Source organism: Microcebus murinus, chromosome 31, assembly GCF_040939455.1.
Source record: "Microcebus murinus isolate Inina chromosome 31, M.murinus_Inina_mat1.0, whole genome shotgun sequence".
Classification (NCBI taxonomy): domain Eukaryota; kingdom Metazoa; phylum Chordata; class Mammalia; order Primates; family Cheirogaleidae; genus Microcebus; species Microcebus murinus.
This window is the reverse complement of record NC_134134.1, coordinates 3,766,194-3,784,928: the sequence shown is the minus strand read 5'-3', so window position 1 is coordinate 3,784,928 and position 18,735 is coordinate 3,766,194. Positions and strand designations below refer to the sequence as shown.

The following is an 18,735-nucleotide window of genomic DNA, read 5'->3' as shown; positions in this document are numbered from 1 at the left end:
TGTTGAGTACAGAGAATAACCCTGTTAAAATAGATAATTCATTTGTATGTCAGTTTTAAAAAAGAGATTTTTGAGGGTTATAATGACATGTAAAATATAGTTTCTGGTCAAAGTGGGATGCAAATGTAATAAAGTATAATTTTTGCAGCTTTTGACAAGGAAATACTGATGTTTTTGAACTTTAAAAACAGTAGATGCTATGCTTTCATTTTTAGTGTGTATTTGAATGTCTATGGTTAATGATAGTTACATCACAGTTAATAGAAGTCTTTGTGTATTAAGTACACATCATTCATGTACTTTTTCATGGAAAATTAAAATCACTGAAATGGAAGATGTATGATATGGAAAGGTGCTTTGTGCTAGACTTCTGACAGTATTTCAAGTGATATATAATACAGGTATACAGGTTAATGTCCTCATTATAATCAGAATGAGGCAATGACAATATTACAAATAACTTGTTTTACTAATTTCACATTAGAATAATGAAACAGTGAATTTTGAAATATTTTTAGATTACATGTAAACTTTGTTTTATTAAATTAAAGAATGTTTTTATTGTGTCAAACGTGTTGTAGATTGAATGAACTGTTATTTTGCCACCAACATCAGCCTATTCCATGTTACTCAAAGTTGGAGGCAATGGATTGTAAAAATGTACTATTGGGTGACACAGCAAAATTAAATCATTTGTGATCCTGTTTTCAGTGGCTTCAAATTTATAATTCTTTGAAAAATAATGTCCCCAAAAGTTTTATTTTATATTATTTTTATAATACCATTGTAACTGTAATGCTTATAATAAAGTTTGTCCACTTAATGAAAAGCCATACATTTCTGAACACTGAATGAGTACTTGTTACATTTTATCCTACATTTTTCTTTCAACATGAAACCTGTCTGGCCAGTAAAACAGAAATAAACACATTTTTTAAAAATTTATACTGAATCAAATATACAAATACATCACGTATAAGATGAACTTTAGCAGTAGTAGATTTACAGAGTAAGTAATTGTTTTCTTTTTGTGAATGTGGATGTATACTTATTTTGAAAAGAAAAGAAAAAATATCAAAAAAATATAAGTAATTTCATAATTGTTGAGAATTTACTAGCAAACTAGAAACTCCAAATATTCTGAAAGCCAATTTTTTTGGCCTTTATGTTGAATTAATTTGTTTAAAATTGTAAAGTTTCTAGGTCACAACCTGACCATGCCAATCCTCTGTTCTCACATGCTTATTACTCATGCTAGGCCTATTATACTATTTCATTATTTCAAAGTTTGTTATATATTGTATATGTGACATACTCTGCAATTATAAGAATGATTTTTATAAAATTTAATTGTGGCTCCATGTAAGATAATGAAATGTCCAGGGTGAAAAATGTCACTGATTTTCATGTGGAGTGATGAGACCGGCAGAACAAACAACTCTCAGAATTTATCAGTGGGAATTCAGTTTCTTTCATTTCTTAATTATTTCCAGTGGTTTTTTTTTTTTTTTTTTGGTCTCTTTTTCTCTTCATTCCTTTCTACAAATGTATCTATGCCACTCTTTTTTCTGCCTGCACTTGGGCTACAATATTCTCACTGTTGTACTCACCTGCTGAGAGTTCACATAATGACTTTAAAAGTTCTGATGAGAATTGTAGAATTAATTTAATTTGGTGAAAAACATTTAACTATAGAATATGAGGGAAATTATTGGCTATACATGCAGTATTCTGATTACTTAATTAAGATTAGAGAGATTCAGAATCCTAAGCTTAAAGTAAGAGCCTTAAGAACAAAGACAGATATACAATTCTGAATGCCAGAGGATTAGATCAAGAACTCATTATTGTTTGCTTTGTAAAAGCAAACTGTTATTACATCTTAACATATAATGCCATAAATATGAAAATAATTTCAATAAGTAAAGCATAAATAAGTGTGTGATGCATACAGTAAGTACTATATAAAGAAACATGAGAATCTGGCAATCTCTTAATAGAGAGAGTGGATAAATAAAGAAGTTTGAATTTAATTTTCTATAAAGTACTTATAGTACAACATATGCATCCATCTAGAATCTACTTATGAGTGTGTATTTTCAGTGTTAGAATATAATAGAATTATTTCTGTGTATTTAAAATATTTGGAATAATATTTATCTGATATTTCAATCTAGAGAATTTATTTTACATGACTTTATCTTCCTTTATTTTAGTGGGTGTAGTACACAGTGCAGTTTTCATTTTTAGTCATCTAACTTTGACAAACGAATCGGTCATTCTCTCTAGAGGAATCTCATGTATCATAGCTGCTTTTTGATTGAAAATTTCATTAGTGATTTTGGATGCAATCCTGCTTTCTATGTTCACAGTGGCCAGAGGGGAGACAGTGAGCACCACATACATCTTTAGTCTCTTTCATAATATAATCATCAGCACCAGGAAGTCCAGCTGTCTTTAGCTTCAAATGAAATTGTTAAAGCCCCTTTCGTGTTCTGTGATGCATTATTAATCTGTTGGTAAATATCAGAGTTCCCTTGTTTATGAATGACAGGTGGAATGACAAAAACAGCACTCTCACTCTGTTGCCCAGGCTAGAGTGCCATGGCATCAGCCTAGCTCACAGCAACCTCAAACTCTTGGGCTCAAGCAATCCTTCTGCCTCAGCTTCCCTAGTAGCTGGGATTACAACCATATGCCACAATGCCCTGCTGATTTATCTATATATTTTTATTTGGCTGATTAATTTCTTTCTATTTTTAGTACAGAAACAGTCTTGCTCTTGCTCAGGCTGGTTTCAAACTCCTGACCTTGAGTGATCCTCCTGCCTTAGCTTCCCAGAGTGCTAGGATTACAGGTGTGAGCCACTGCACCCGGTCAGCACAAATTCTCTTTACACCAATAACACGTTTAAAGAATTGGCTCAAATGGAAAGATTAATTCCTTGGGTTTGGAAATCTCTTGTGTGAACCATTATATCTCCGTGTAAATTTTTAAAGTTCACCACTTAGTGCAGGGATTAGATGTGTCAGAAACCCTAGCTAAATGAGTCCACGGACTCACCAGTAAAAATTGATGGCACAAATGATGGGACAGGAAATTTGGTTTGATATTAATGCTTAACTAAAATATGGTGATCAAGCTATTTCTCAAATTCAACAGTGCTGTATTAAGGAATGGAAAAAGATAGCTTCTCTTAGACTGTAGCTTCCTATATAAATGTTAAACAAAATGTTAATGAAACTCATGTAGATTTTATTGCTAGATTGTAAGAAAGATATGGTGCAAGAAATGGTTAGTCCTCCTAATTTAAGAAATATGGTTTTACATATATTGGCTTTTAATAATGTTAAATATAAATGCCAGTGGCTTTATGCCCAGCAAAATTAAAGTGCATGGTGCCACCGCTGCCATGGCTTCTGAGCCACTAATGCTGTGGCTGTGCTCAGCCAGGCAGCCCAGAACCAGCTCCGCACCACCGCACCCCAATGGCACCTTATGGAGGAAGGGGATCACCTGGCTGCTGAAAAAACTTTTAAGAATTTGCCATTATTTGTCCTGGTCCAACAAGCACATTAATATTAATAATTTGGTCATATTTTTGTTACATGAAAAGGAGTATTAATACATTTAGGTGTAATTGATTCAGCTTATTCAAAAGAAATTTTAGTTATCAAGGAAAATAGCTCCCTATCCCACAATTTCCATCTGAAGATGGGATCCAAAGTTCAGTGAGCACCTAGCTTTAAGTTGCAAAATTATCTCCTCCTGTATTAACTTCAGAAGCTTGTTTTTTATTGGAATTTAACCAATTATCCAAAAAAGAGAGTCTCACTAATTACCCAGTAAGTTTATGGTGCACTGTTTAGGACAATAGGGCTGTCTAGACTTCTTACTTCAAAGCTAATTATTATTCATCTAGATAACATTTATGTAAAAGTTAGGATATGCTTAGTTATGTACAGGAACAACTTTATGTGTCCCTTTGCAATCTCTCAGTGTATTGGCACTGTGCACATCACATTGTGATTTGAGTAATAAAAGGGTTTCTTTTAATTCTCTTTTAACTTTGTGGAGTGGTTTTCTTAGTTTGATACTCTTTACTATTAATACTTCCCGAACACTTTCCAGAATTAAAACTGCAACATAAACATAAAATGTGCCCACCATTTCTAAATTAGAAGGGCTTTGAACACTAGATTCCTTCTTGAGCTTCCAGTCTGTAACCAGCAAGTCTGAAGTAGAGAGCTTCACTGTCCCCACATCTGAACACAGTGAGTTCTCTAGACCTCTTTGGTGTCTACTGTTCCTCTGGAGTATAGTTAGACCAGATTCCTGTGAATACACTCCCATAGGATAATAATTAGTAGTTCTATCCTTTCTGTAAATGCATCTCACATCATTAGAACTTTTATGGATTCAGATACCATCGGCCTCAAACACAAATGGGAACAATATTATGCACACAGAATTGGACACATAAACTCCCTTTCTGCCTTCAATTCTTGCCCAAATGCAAGGAAATGGGCAGTGAGCCCTACTGAATTCATGCCTCTCTAGAGACCTAAATCTGCAGCTCTGAACTCGGAATCCAAGGTCTGAGTTTCCTCAGGATGCATTAGAGCAGCTTCCAAAGAGGAATTTCTCTTCCTGTTTTCCTTCCCCCTCTGTAAAAGCGAAGAATACACAAATTTGATCCAAACTAAACCTGGCCTCAACCTGGAATTTGCAAGACAGGGACACGCTTTGGACTGAGGATGGATCAAAATCTCCGGGGAGAAATACGCTGCAGTGTAAGAGATCAACATGGACTTGTAAGCGGACATTGAAAAGACCTATTAGGGATAAGTGTAAACAATCTTCCAGATCTTGTGTAGTGTCATATTATAGTTGCATGAGAAGAAAAGAAAGGCTGGCACCACATCTAAATGTTTCTGTAAATTATTGAACACTTATTACTCACCTTTTCTTGTATAATGAGGATTAAATCACACAATGTAAAGGCTTCTTCACAGTGCAACAAACCATACTTCTGAGCACATAGGACATGCTCAGTAGACATTGCATTATGCTGCTCTTCATATGGATATTAAGTATATGCTGTGATGAGTGTTGGGCAAAAGGCAGTATGCATGCTGTGCTTGCTGTCTCTACTGAGTGCTCCCAATAATGGATCTATGTTGAGCAACATCAGCACTAAAAGGGACATGGCTAAGAACCCAATTAATGTGCCCCTTCCACCCCAGCAGACCACAATTCTTAGAGTGAGGCCTACAGTACCACATGATTTATATTCACAATGATGTTTCAGACACAAATTTAAGGTAATTACCTTTCAGCTAGGCTTTCAATTAGGATAACCTGGCTAGATTGAAGAAACACCATCACCTGCCTGTTGGGCTGGATGGGAACATCCATGTGGTTTTAATTGTGCCCCAACTAATTCTAATTTGATAACAGGTCAAGCATTAGGATTCCTGCATATATTCATGAGAATTGGGTTTAGCCTTTGTTGTAGAGGAAAGTCACAGGTTCTGGTCTCTTGGGCTTGTTAGAGGCAGATCACTGTGGTCAGATTCCCATTCCTGTAGCAGAAACTCCTGGCACCTGTAGCAAGGGAAGGTAACCAGAATAAAAAACAGGAGAACCTCACATTTTGGTCTCCATGAATGAGCTGATCATAGCTGACTCTTTACTGTGAGCAAGAGTAATTGAGTGTAGCCCTTCTGCATTTTATGTTCCTCCTGCTTGTCAATGTGGTGGAAACAAGGGATGAAATTGTGCTCACTGCTTTAAGCGCAGTCTCAACATTTACTTCTAATTGTTCTACAAAATCTCAGCTGAAAAGAAATTTCAGAGTAGAAGAAGAGGAAGAAGAAATGGCTGGTTTTCAGGTAAGTGTGTCCCAGATTAGAGGTTGTGTCCACTCTTTCTCCTAGAAAGTCATGTAGAACTTCAGTTTTTTGAACTTGTAAACCTTTAATTTTTACTTCTGTTGTGTATGCCTAAGAAGTTTGTAAGTACATTTTTTTTTCTTTTTTCTTATGATAGTCAAGAAGCTCTGGAAAATCCTTCCTTCCTATATAACAGAGCCTGCTCTACATTCTCGCCCAGAAGCTTCCTAATACAATAACCAAATTTTATAAGAACTGTATGATATGTAATATGAAAATGTGCCCACTGTGACAGGTCAAGATAGAATAGTGTGGATGTCTGAAATTCCTGTTGGGCATTGGATATAGTCTTTGAATTTGAGTGAAGAGGGGAAACATGTACTCTCAAAGATTTATCTGGTTGCTTTATCAGCTATACATAAAATATCATTAGGAGAATTCAGGAAGAGGATAGCATTGATTGTGTAGGATAACCAGAAAATTATGGAAAATAAAGAAAATAGAAGACTTGCTCTGTGTGATGCTAAAGTATTTACATACATTATTAAAGATAACAAAACATGGGAAACATCTGTATCTGAAATTTGCATACAACTGATAAATTTTCATGGTTACATATTGTTGGCCACTACTATCCCAGCGGTGATTTTGTATTCTACTCTTTGCAATGATGCCTAACAACAATTTGTCCCACTAAAGTGATATTAATTACATTCACTTGCTTAAGATGCTCTCTGAGAGATTGTTCCCATATAAAGTTAATTGTGTTTTTTTTCTCTTTATCATTAAGTGTCTCATGGAGATTTACTGAGTGATGTGCATGAAGGATCATATTTAATCTGGAAGCTCCCCTTTCTTCTTGTAGCTTGCTTTGAAAAATGAGGGCTATCATCTCTGTTCTGTTCTGATGAACTGAGATAAATTCTACCTTTTACTGGATGTTGACAACATACTCTCCTTAGGCAAGAAGCATTGATATCAGCAGTTATATCATGTGCCATGCAGAGATTCAGACCCCACCCCAGATCTCCTGAATCAGAATATGTATTTTAACAAAATCTCTAGTTCTTCATTGTACTCGTAAAAATTAGGTGATACTTTCTAACTCACTATGTTTCTCTATGTGAGAAATATGCACAATTTATCAATGTGATGTAAATATAACACCCATAAATTTATATTACTGTTGTAAGGCCCTTAATTTTGTATTCAATGATTTATCATCCAAAGCATAATCATGTGCACACTTTTTCATACATCTTTTGTGATCCTCATTCCAGCAGATAAGACAATATGTTCAAGAATATCAATGTGCTAAAAATTATCTTATTGGATAATTGCAGTCACTCATATGTCAGAAACAGTTCTCATAACTCATTTTGCTTGCAGTCAAATTAAGAACTCTCTCTATGACCACTTGGGAAATATGTGTCTTTTTACAGGAGTTGGTGACATTCAGGGATGTGGCTGTAGAATTCTCTCCAGAGGAGTGGGCATGCCTTGACAATGCTCAGCGGAATTTGTATAGAGACGTGATGTTGGAGAACTATGGAAACCTGGTCTCCCTTGGTGAGGATCACTTATATACAGAATTCATATTCCACATTAAGGCCATTACTTTTTTTATTGATAGTTTCTTAAAGGTTTCTACTTTACATGAATGAATTTTATTTTTTTAATTTTTATTTTAGTGTATTATGGGGGTACAAGTCTTAAGGTTACTTATATTGCCCATGCCCCCCTCCCCCCTTGAGTAAGAGTTTCAAGCATGTCCATCCTCCAAACATTGCACATCTTATTCGTTGTGGTTGTATACACCCATCCCCTCCTCCTCCCTCCCACCCTCCTGACACCTGATAAATGTTACTCATATGTGTCCCCTTAGGTGTTGATCCGTTAATACTAATTTGCTGGTGAGTACATGTGGTGCTGGTTTTTCCATTCTTGAGATACTTCACTTAGTAGAATGGGTTCCAGCTGTATCCAGGAATATATGAGAGGTGCCATATCACCATTGTTTCTTAAAGCTTAATAGTATCCCATGGTATACATATAGCAAATTTTATTAATCCATGCATGAATTGATGGGCACTTGGGTTGTTTCCATAGCTTCACAATTGTGAATTGTGCTGCTATAAACATTCGAGTGCAGGTGTCTTTTTCATAAAGTGACTTTTGATCTTATGGGTAGATGCCCAGTAGTGGAATTGCTGGATCAAATGGTAGATCTACGTGTATCGCTTTGAAGTATCTCTATATTGCTTTCCACAGAAGCTGAACCAGTTTGCAGTCCCACTAGCAGTGTAGAAGTGTTCCTATCTCTCCACATCTATGCCAATATTTATTGTTTGGGGACTTTTTATTGGAAGGTCATTCTTACTAGAGATAAATGATATCTTATTGCAGTATGCTCAACATCTCTGATCATCAGGGAAATGCAAATCATTTTATTCTTAATGTATTTTTAATTTTTGATCTGTTCTATGTCTATGTTGTATAATATTAGAATCCAAGGTTCAGAATAACATGGCAGCATTTCAATTTCTCTACATTCTCAACATATTTATGTATGTATGTATGTATGTGTATATACGTTTACTTATTTAAAAGTTCTCAATGTAATCCAAACGTTCCCAAACAGCAAATGTTGGTGTGGATGCAGAGAGAGAGGAACACTCCTACACTGCTGGTGGGACTGCAAAGTAGTTCAACCTCTGTGGAATGCAACATGAATGAATTTTATATCCATGCTTTTAAAGAAAATTTGAAGATTTTGGTCCATAAAATAAAATCATTAGATGTCTCATGTTATCTTGGACCTTTCCCTTTGTTGGGATTTCACACTAGATTAGTGGTTACTCTAGAAATCAGGGTATAAAATTGTTGTCTGCACCTTGGAATAGAATTTGCACCTCTTATTTATTTGGTGCTAATGGGAATTGGTGCTCTAGTCATAAATTAGATCAATTTTTATCATTCTACAGGGTCTGTGAGAAAGCAATATGTTGCAAAGGAAGTTTCTAGAACCTTCTCTAATATTCTCTCTACTAAGGATAGTACTGCATTAGTAATTGGAAAGTCTTCAGCAAGTGTCATGTGAAATTTCTCTAATGAAACAGGTCTTGCCGAGTCAAAGCCAGAGCTGATCACATGCCTGGAGCAAAGGATAGAGCCCTGGATTATGAAGAAAGAGGAAACAACAGCTAAATATCCAGGTAGGTGAGATTCAGTGAAGTAGATTAACAAATGTTAGAGAGCCAAAACTCAAGGAGGAAGGCAGATATTAAAAAGTGGGTTGGAATATTCTGCTCTTTTGGAAATGATTTTTAGAAGCCTGTGTATGTTTCTCTTTATCTCACAGAAGGACATCTTCTGTCCCACGCTCTTAAACTCTCTAAGAACTCTACCCATGCAGTGATCTTCCTTAGAATTCAGTGAGAGCCAAACTTGTTGTCATGGCTTATAAGGGAATACATTATCTGTCAGCATTTCTATTGCTTAGGAGTTATGGGATTATCTGCATATTTTAAAGACCATGACATTAAACCATCTTTGACAGTATTTCGGTTTTCTGTCCTTTCTGGAGTACAGTGGCTGATCATAGCTCACTGCAACCTCAAACCTATGGGCTCCAGAGATCCTATAACCTCTGTCTTCCAAATAACTAGATCTATGGGCATGAGCTACCATTTTGTTATTATTATTTTCTTATAAAAATGGAGTCTCCTCATGTTGCTAGGGCTGGTATCAAGATCCTGGCTTCCTTCTTGCTTGGTCTCCCAAAGTGCTGGGATTATCAGGGTGATCCTCCATGCCCAGGTCCATGTTTTAAGTTCCCTTTGATGCCTCATTTCTGAAATGTGTAAAGGGGAATAGTGAAGATGTTGGGATTTGTTTCTGGAATGCAAGAAACACTAGGGAAATATATTTATATTTTCTGCATCATGATTTCCAATTCTATGTTTTCAGAGGCAATCCTACAGAAAGTCAGATTCACTAATTTTGTACAAATGCATATCCTCTTCCTAAATGTAAAAATATCTAATGTTATTTGACTTAAAATAATCTTTTTCTAGTATAAAATGAGAGTAAAATTTCAGCTTTATTATACCCAAATACCCAAACTATAATATAGTTTATTTTCTCTGTTCACCTTATATAGTTCTTAAATACACTGTCTCATTCAGTGCTTCAAATAACTGAATATATTTATACTCCCAATTGATATATGATACTTTGATAACTTATGTTCCATAATTTCCTCCTATCTAGTAGCATTAGAAATGTGTCACTCATATGTGTGTGTGTGCATATATTTCTGTGTGTGGGGTGTTTAATGGGTGGAAGTCTCCACAAATAATATTTGTATAACTGCATAAATTTATTATACACACTGTAGTGATCTGATGTGTGTATGAATGGTAAAACAATATAATTAAGGTAATAAACATATCCATCATCTCACATATTTATCATTTAATTATAGTGAGAACATTTATTAATAGTGAGTTCTATGGTCTTAAAAATTTTAAGCGTATAAAACATTATTAATAACTCTAATCATGTTGCCATACAATAGATCTCCAAGATCTATTCATCTTATAACTAAAAGATTTTACCCTTAAAATCTCCTCATTTTTCCTTACTCTACACCCTGGAAACCACTGTTGTACTCTTTACTTTTGTAAATTCAACTTTAGAAAAATTATCCATAGCAGTTTTTATCTTTCTGGGAATGGCTGATTTTACTTAGCATAATGTCCATCCATGTTGTTGAAATGGCAGGATATTTATCATTTTCATGGCTTAGTAATATTATATGGTAGGTGTTTGTACAGTCATTTTTTATTCTATTCATCAAAGGAGGCATTTAGTTTGTTTCCATTTTCTTGGCTAATGTGCATAATGCTGCAATATATATGGGGGTGCAGAATCTTCTTCAGATACTTATTTTACATGAGTATACTCATAGGTAGAATTGGTGAATGATGAGGCAGTTGTATTATTTATATTTTTAAACAAATCTGTATGATGACACTATCTATTTATAATCAATAACAGTCTACAAGGATGGATTTCCTGCACACTCTTGTCCTCACTTATATGTCTCTTGTTTTGGACATTAGCCATTTTAAAAGTCTACAAATGTGAAGAATGTGGCAAAGCCTTTACCCAGTGCACACACCTTACTCGACATAAAAGAATCCATTCTAAAGAGAAATCCTACAAATGTGAAGAATGTGGCAAAGCCTTTAACCAGTGCACATACCTTACTCCACATAAAAGAATCCATAGTGGAGAGAAACCCTACAAATGTGAAGAATGTGGCAAAGCCTTTACCCAGTGCACACACCTTACTCGACATAAAAGAATCCATAATGGAGAGAAACCCTACAAATGTGAAGAATGTGGCAAAGCCTTTTCCCAGTCCTCAATCCTTATTCAACATAGAAGAATACATACTGGGGAGAAACCCTACAAATGTGAAGAATGTGGCAAAACCTTTACATGGTGCACACACCTTACTCGACATACAAGAATCCATAATGGAGAGAAACCCTACAAATGTGAAGAATGTGGCAAAGCCTTTTCCCAGTCCTCAATCCTTATTCAACATAAAAGAATACATACTGGGGAGAAACCCTACAAATGTGAAGAATGTGGCAAAACCTTTAAATGGTGCACACACCTTACTCGACATAAAAGAATCCATAATGGAGAGAAACCCTACAAATGTGAAGAATGTGGCAAAGCCTTTTCCCAGTCCTCAATCCTTATTCAACATAAAAGAATCCATACTGGAGAAAAACCCTACAAATGTGAAGAATGTGGCAAAGCCTTTTCCCAATCCTCAATCCTTACTCAACATAAAAGAATACATACTGGAGAAAAACCCTACAAATGTGAAGAATGTGGCAAAACCTTTACACGGTGCACACACCTTACTCAACATAAAAGAATCCATAATGGAGAGAAACCCTACAAATGTGAAGAATATCGCAAAGCCTTTTCCCAGTCCTCAATCCTTATTCAACATAAAAGAATACATACTGGAGAGAAACCCTACAAATGTGAAGAATGTGGCAAAACCTTTACATGGTGCACACACCTTACTCAACATAAAAGAATCCATAATGGAGAGAAACTTTACAAATGTGAAGAATGTGGTAAAGCCTTCACCCAGTGTACAAAACTTACTCTACATAAAAGAATTCATATGGGAGAGAAATGATACAAATGCGAGGAATGTGGCAAAGCCTTTACTCAGTGCACACACCTTACTATACATAAAAGAATCCATACTGGAGAGAAACCCTACAAATGTGAGGAATGTGTCAAAGCCTTTACCCTGTGTACACACCTTACTGGACATAAAAGGATTCATACTGGAGAGAAACCCTACAAATGTGAAGAATGTGGTAAAGCCTTCACCCAGTGCACAAACCTTACTCGACATAAAAGAATTCATACAGGAGAGAAACCCTACAAATGTGAAGAATGTGGCAAAGCCTTTAACCATTCCTCAATTCTTACTCGACATAAAAGAATTCACACTGGAGAGAAACCCTACAAATGTGAGGAATGTGTCAAAGCCTTTACCCAGTGCACACACCTTACTCGACATAAAAGGATTCATACTGGAGAGAAACCCTACAGATGTGAAGAATGTGGCAAAGCCTTTACTTGGTGCACACACCTTACTCAACATAAAAGAATTCATACTGGAGAGACACCCTAGAAAGCAATAGAATCTGGCAAAGCCTTTATCCAGCTAAAAGGCCTCACTCTACATAAATAGAGCAGAGAAACCATACAAATGTGAGGAATGTGGCAAAGCATTTTCCCAGTGCTCACACCTTAATCTACATAAAAGAATTCCTATCACTGAAAAATTTTACGAATGTGAGATTTGTGGCAAAGTCTTTAATATTTGTTCACATCTTATTCAACATCAAAGAAATCATACTAGATAAAAGTTAGATAAATGTAATGAGTATGTAAGTGCTTTACCAATGTATTTGCCTTAAAATGCACAACAGTACTGAAACTTAAATATAGTGATGTAGACTGCTGACAATACCTTTAGTTATAACAGATCTTACCGGATATGGGAGAACTTACACTGAAAGAAATGCTCCAATATATTCTAAATATTGCTCAACATCAGAAAAATATTAAAGAATAGAAACCTTACAAATATAATGAATGTGAAAAAATATTTATGCAAAAGATATACCTTAGAGAACACAAAAACAGTTGATACTTAAAACTACTTTAATAAATTTCAGAATGCAATTAATCAAGAATCAAGTATAAACATATATCCGATGACTCGCAGTGCAATACACTAATGCACTAACACATTCACACATTTCTTTAAACCAGGTTGTTCATTATAAAGAACTACCCAGTTAAAATAGTTAGTTGATTTATTTGTATGTTAGCTTTAAAACGAGAGAGATTTTCTGAGAGTTATAATTACATGTAAAATATACTTTCTTGTCAGTGTGGGGTGAAATTGTAATAAAGTGAAATTTTGTTTTGCTATTTGTGACAAGCAAATACTGATATTATTCAACTTTAAATACAATCGATGGTATGCTTTCATTCTTAGCGTGCATGTGAATGTGTGTGGTTAATGATAGCTACATCACATTTATTAGAGGTCTTTCTGTGTTAAGTAGGCATTATTCATGTACTTTTCTATGAAAAATTAAAAACACTGAAATGTAAGATTTACTAAATTGAGAGGTACTATGGAGTTTTCTTATAACAATCAATATTTTAAGTGATGTATGATGTAGGTGTACAGGCTAATATTCTCCTCATTATAATCAGAATGAAAAAATTACAATATGAAAAATAACTTGTTTTAATATCGCACATTACGATAATAAAATAAAATGAAATTTGGAATGTTTTTAGATTGCATGTGAACTTAATTTTTTTTATTAAATTAAAAGTATTTTTAATATGTCAAACATGTTGTAGATAGAATGAAGTGTTATTTTGCACCAACATTAATCTATCCCATGTTACTCAATGTTGGAGGTAATGGATTATAAAAATGTACTGTTGGGTTACACAGTACAAAGACATCATTTGTGATCCTTTTTATTAGTTGCTCTACTTTGAAAAATATTGTTCCCAAAGCTTTTTTAATTATATTTATAATTATATTATTGCTGTAATGCTTATAATAAAGATTTTGCACTTAATGAAAAGCCATACATTCCTGAACATGGAATGACTAGTTGTTACATTTTATCCTACATTTTTCTTTCAACATGCAACTTTCTTGGCCAGTAAAACAGAAATAAGCATATTTTTTTTTATTTATATTGAATCAAGTATACAAATACATCATGGTTAAGTTGACCTATAGTTGCAGTATATTTACAGAGAAAGTAATTATGTTTGTTTGAATGTGGATATATACTTATTTTAAACAGAAAAGAAGAAATATTAGACAAAATGGGTAATTTCAAAAGTGTTGAGAATTTGCTAGCAAACTGGAAACTTCAAAGATTCTGAAAGGAAATATTTTGTTCCCTTTATATTGAATTAATTGTTTAAAACCCTTAAGCCTCTGAATGGGAACTTGCCCAGCCAATCCCCTGTTCTTACATGCCTATTACTCATGCTAGGCCTACTATGTTTTTTTATTATTTCAAAGTTCATTAAGTATTGGTTATATGATGTGATCTGCAATTACAGCAAAGATTGTTATAAAACTTACTGGTGCTCATAAAATTACCTGAAGGTATGAATAATTCCACAGTATAGTAATATCATTTTACTTAGTACATTCTAATTTGGGAAGCATATTGAAAGCACTTTTTGGTTACTGTTTCTTTTACTTTGGGTTATCAAACTAAATGATTTCTTGACTTTATCAGGCTACTCTGTTCAGGTAAACAATAAGAAGGATTTATAAATTATGGAGTTGATTTTATATTTAAATAGAAAAAAGTACAGGAAAGTGTTAGATATGTAATAGATGCTTCATAATTAGCAGTCAATATGTCTGTGGGAGTGAGCTTGTGGCTCCAGAGAAGAGATTGAAAATGTCCAGGGTAAAAAAAAGTCATTGATTTTGCACGTGGAGTGAAGGGACAAACAGAACAACCAACTCTCTGAATTTATAAGTGGAAATTCTGCTTCTTTCACTTCATAATTATCTCCAGTTTTTTGCCATTTTTTATCTTCATTCCCTCTACAACTGTATCTAGCCATTTTTCTTTCTGTCTGTTTGGTCTATGATATTCTCACTGTTGTACTCAGCCCCAGCGAGTTCACAAAGTTTTTAAGAAGTTTTGATGAGAATTGTAGAGTATTTATAATGTGGAGGAAAATAACATTTTAAGTAGAAAGCTTGAGACCATTTACAGGCTATACATATAGCATTCTGATTATTTAATTAAGATTAGAGAAATTCATTGTTCTAAGGTTAAAGTAAGAGCCTTAAAGTCCAATGAAAGATAAACAATTCTGAAGGCCAGAGGAGTAAATCAAGATCTCAGCATTGTTTGCTTAGTAAAAGCAATCTGTTACTAGATTCTAACATATAACATCATAAATATGAAAATAATTACAATAAGTGAAGCATTAATAAGTGGGTGATGCATATGGTAAGTACTATATAAAGAAATATGAGAATTTGGCAATCTCTTAATAGGGAGTTTAGGTAAATAAAGAGCATTGCATTTAATTTTCTATGAATTACTTGTAGTATAACATATGTATCCATCTAGAATCTACTTATGAGTGTGTATTTTGAGTGTTAGAATGTAATAGAATGATTTCTCTGGATTGAAAATATTTGGAATTATCTTTCTTTATCTGATATTTCAATCTTAGAGAATTTATTTTACATAACATTATCTTCCTTTATTTTAGTAGGTGCAGGGCATAGTACACAGTTCTCATTTTTAGTCATCTAACTGTGGCCAACAATTCGGTCATTCTCTCTAGAGGAATCTCAGGGATCATGGCCACTTTTTGATTGAAAATTTCATTTGTGATTTTGGATCCAATCTTGTTTTGTATAGTCACAGTGGCCAGAGGGGAGACAGTGAGCACCACACACCTCTTTAGTCTCTTCCATAACATAATCATCAGCACCAGGAAGTCCAGGTGTCTTTAGCTTCAAATAAAAGCATTAAAACTCCTTTCATGCTCTGTGCTGGATTATGAATTTGTTGGTCATTATCAGAGTTGCCTTGCTTATGACTGACAAATGGAATAACAAAAGCAGCACTCTCACTCTGTTGCCTTGGTTATAGTGCCATGGCATCAGCCTAGCTCACAGCAACTTCAAACTCTTGGACTCAAGCAATCTTTCTGCCTCAGCCTCCCTAGTAGCTGGGACTACAAGCATATGCCACAATGCCCTGCTGATTTCTCTATATATTTTTATTTGGCCAATTAATTACTTTTTATTTTTAGTAGAGACATGGTCAAGGTCTTGCTCAGGCTGGTTTCAAACTCCTGACCTTGAGTGATTCTCCTGCCTTGGCCTCCCAGAGTGCTAGGACTACAGGTGTGAGTCACTGCACCCAGTCAGCACAAACTCTCTTTACAGCAATAACTCATTTAAAGAATTGGCTCAAATAGAAAGTTAAATTCCATGAGTTTGGAAATCTCCTGTGCGAACAGTTATATCAATGCCTAAATTTTTGTGGCTCACCACTTGGTGCAGGGATAATATGTGTCAGAAACCCTAGCTAAATGTGTCCACGGACCCACCAGTAAAAATTTCTGGCACAAATTACGGGTCAAGAATATTGGTTTGATATTAATGCTCCACTAAAATATGATGATCAGGCTATTTCTCAAATTCAACAGTGCTGTATTAAAGTATGGAAAAAGATACCTTCTCTTAGACTGTAGCTTCCTATATAAATGTTAAACAAAATGTTAATGAAACTCATGTAGATTTTATTGCTAGATTGCAAGAAAGATATGGTGCAAGAAATGGTTAGTCCTCCTAATTTAAGGAATAGTATTTTACATATATTGGCTTTTAATAATGTTAAATCTAAATGCCAATGGCATTATGCCCAGCAAAATTAAGCAGCATGGTGCCACCACTGCCATGGCTGCTGAGCCACCAAGGCGGTGGCTGTGCTCAGCCAGGCAGCCCAGCACCAGCTCCCCACCACCGCACCCCAATGGCACCTTATGTAGCAAGTGGAGCACCTGGTGGCTGAAAAAACTCTTAAGGAATTCCCAAAAGATTTGCTCAGACATTTAAAATGCAACTTTTGGCTGAGACTGTTGGCACAAAAGGTAATTTTAGAGAACAAAAACCATCTTGTGACAATGGCCTGTTAATACCATCTACTGATATATATATATATATATATATATATATATATCTACTGATATATATCAGTTATATATATATCAGTTATATATATCAGTTATACATATATAATCAGTGATATATATCAGTTATATATATATATACATATATATATATTAGTAGAAGATATAGCTTGCTGGACTCTGAAAATTGCAGAAATGTCTACAGAACTCATATGTTCAACACTGTTTTTCAGTCCTAGACACATTGTAGAATATATTCCTTCCTCAATGAAAGAATGAGTGAATGAATAAACTATACAGTGGAGAACATCACAGACCTTAACCCCAGTGTTTAGGTACTTACTAAAACCAGGGGTGTCTTTATTCTCTGCTGGAGATACTTTTGTTTTTGTATTTAAAAAATACCTATATTATACAAAGTATCTAGAAAAATCAAATTCATAGAAACAAAAATTAAAATGGTGGTGCCAGGGACTGAACAAATGGAAAAATGGAGCTATGTTTACTGGGTGTAAAAAAGTTCTGCAAATTTCTTTCACATAGTGTGAATATACTTAACACTACTGTACTGTATATCTAACAATGTGTAAGATGGCAAATATTATATTGGGTGCATTTTACCACAATTTCAAATTGTAAATTACCTATATAGTCACCAAGTGGTTTAGAATAGGACAGGGTTATTCTTTCTATATTATCACATTGGAGATATTGGCCACATTTGCCAGAATATTTTCTCAACCATGAACCCCCATTTTTGTTTCCATTTTTGCTTTTATTCAGATAACCCATAGAGGGTTTTGATTCTATGTATGTGCTTAAAATTGGGAGAGGTTTTAGACCTCTTTCAAAATATTTTTTTTAGAAAATAGATATCCAAGCTGAGTTCCAATATTATGTCCATTACCTTGTGGGTTTGCCCTACAGAGCAAGCCCTTTCCTTGCAGCATTCAGGGGCAGTTCTAGTAACAAGGCAGGTCCTCAGAAGCCAGAGCATGTGAGTGGAGCAAGAAGAGGGTGGGGCATGAAATAAGATCCTGAGAGGTGGGAACATGGTGGAAGGGGTGTAGACAGGAAAATGGGTGACCTGAGTGATCTCTATTCCAGCAGAGGAGAAGCACAGGAATGCTTTTGTCTCAGGACAGCAGAAGACCCTGGACCAGGCCAACTGCCAGAGAGTAGTGAGAGAGCCCTGGACTGGATCAAGCAGTGGCAAGGCCACCATGGCACACCAGAGAGAGAAGGTGATCTGAGATGATATTCATCAGAGCTAAATTGATCTTGTGTCAGGTGGCTTAGAAGGTGGAGGATGGGATGGGTATATATACACCTAATGCTTGCAGTGCTCACCGTCTGGGGGATCAACATAATGGAAGCTCTGACTCATGTGGGGCAAAGGCCATATACATAATGTAAACATTTTTACCCCTGTAATATGCTGAAATAAAAAAAATTAAAAAGACCTCAATCTTTTGGGAAAGGTACTACAAGGAGCTACTAACCCAAAATG

At 35.0% G+C, this 18,735-nt stretch overlaps 2 protein-coding genes across 2 annotated transcripts in view; one reads left to right on the top strand and one right to left on the bottom strand.

The window, feature by feature from the left end:
• The window catches only part of LOC109729190 (KRAB domain-containing protein 5-like), a 445,983-nt gene that overhangs the window by 225,419 nt on the left and 201,829 nt on the right, over positions 1-18,735 (bottom strand). The window lies entirely within an intron of this gene.
• LOC142865668 (uncharacterized) overlaps positions 1-18,735 on the top strand; it is a 284,849-nt gene that overhangs the window by 178,172 nt on the left and 87,942 nt on the right. Inside the window, 1 exon segment of the mRNA XM_075998850.1 lies at positions 11,132-11,845. Within this exon segment, the coding sequence (XP_075854965.1) occupies positions 11,132-11,845 (714 nt within the window).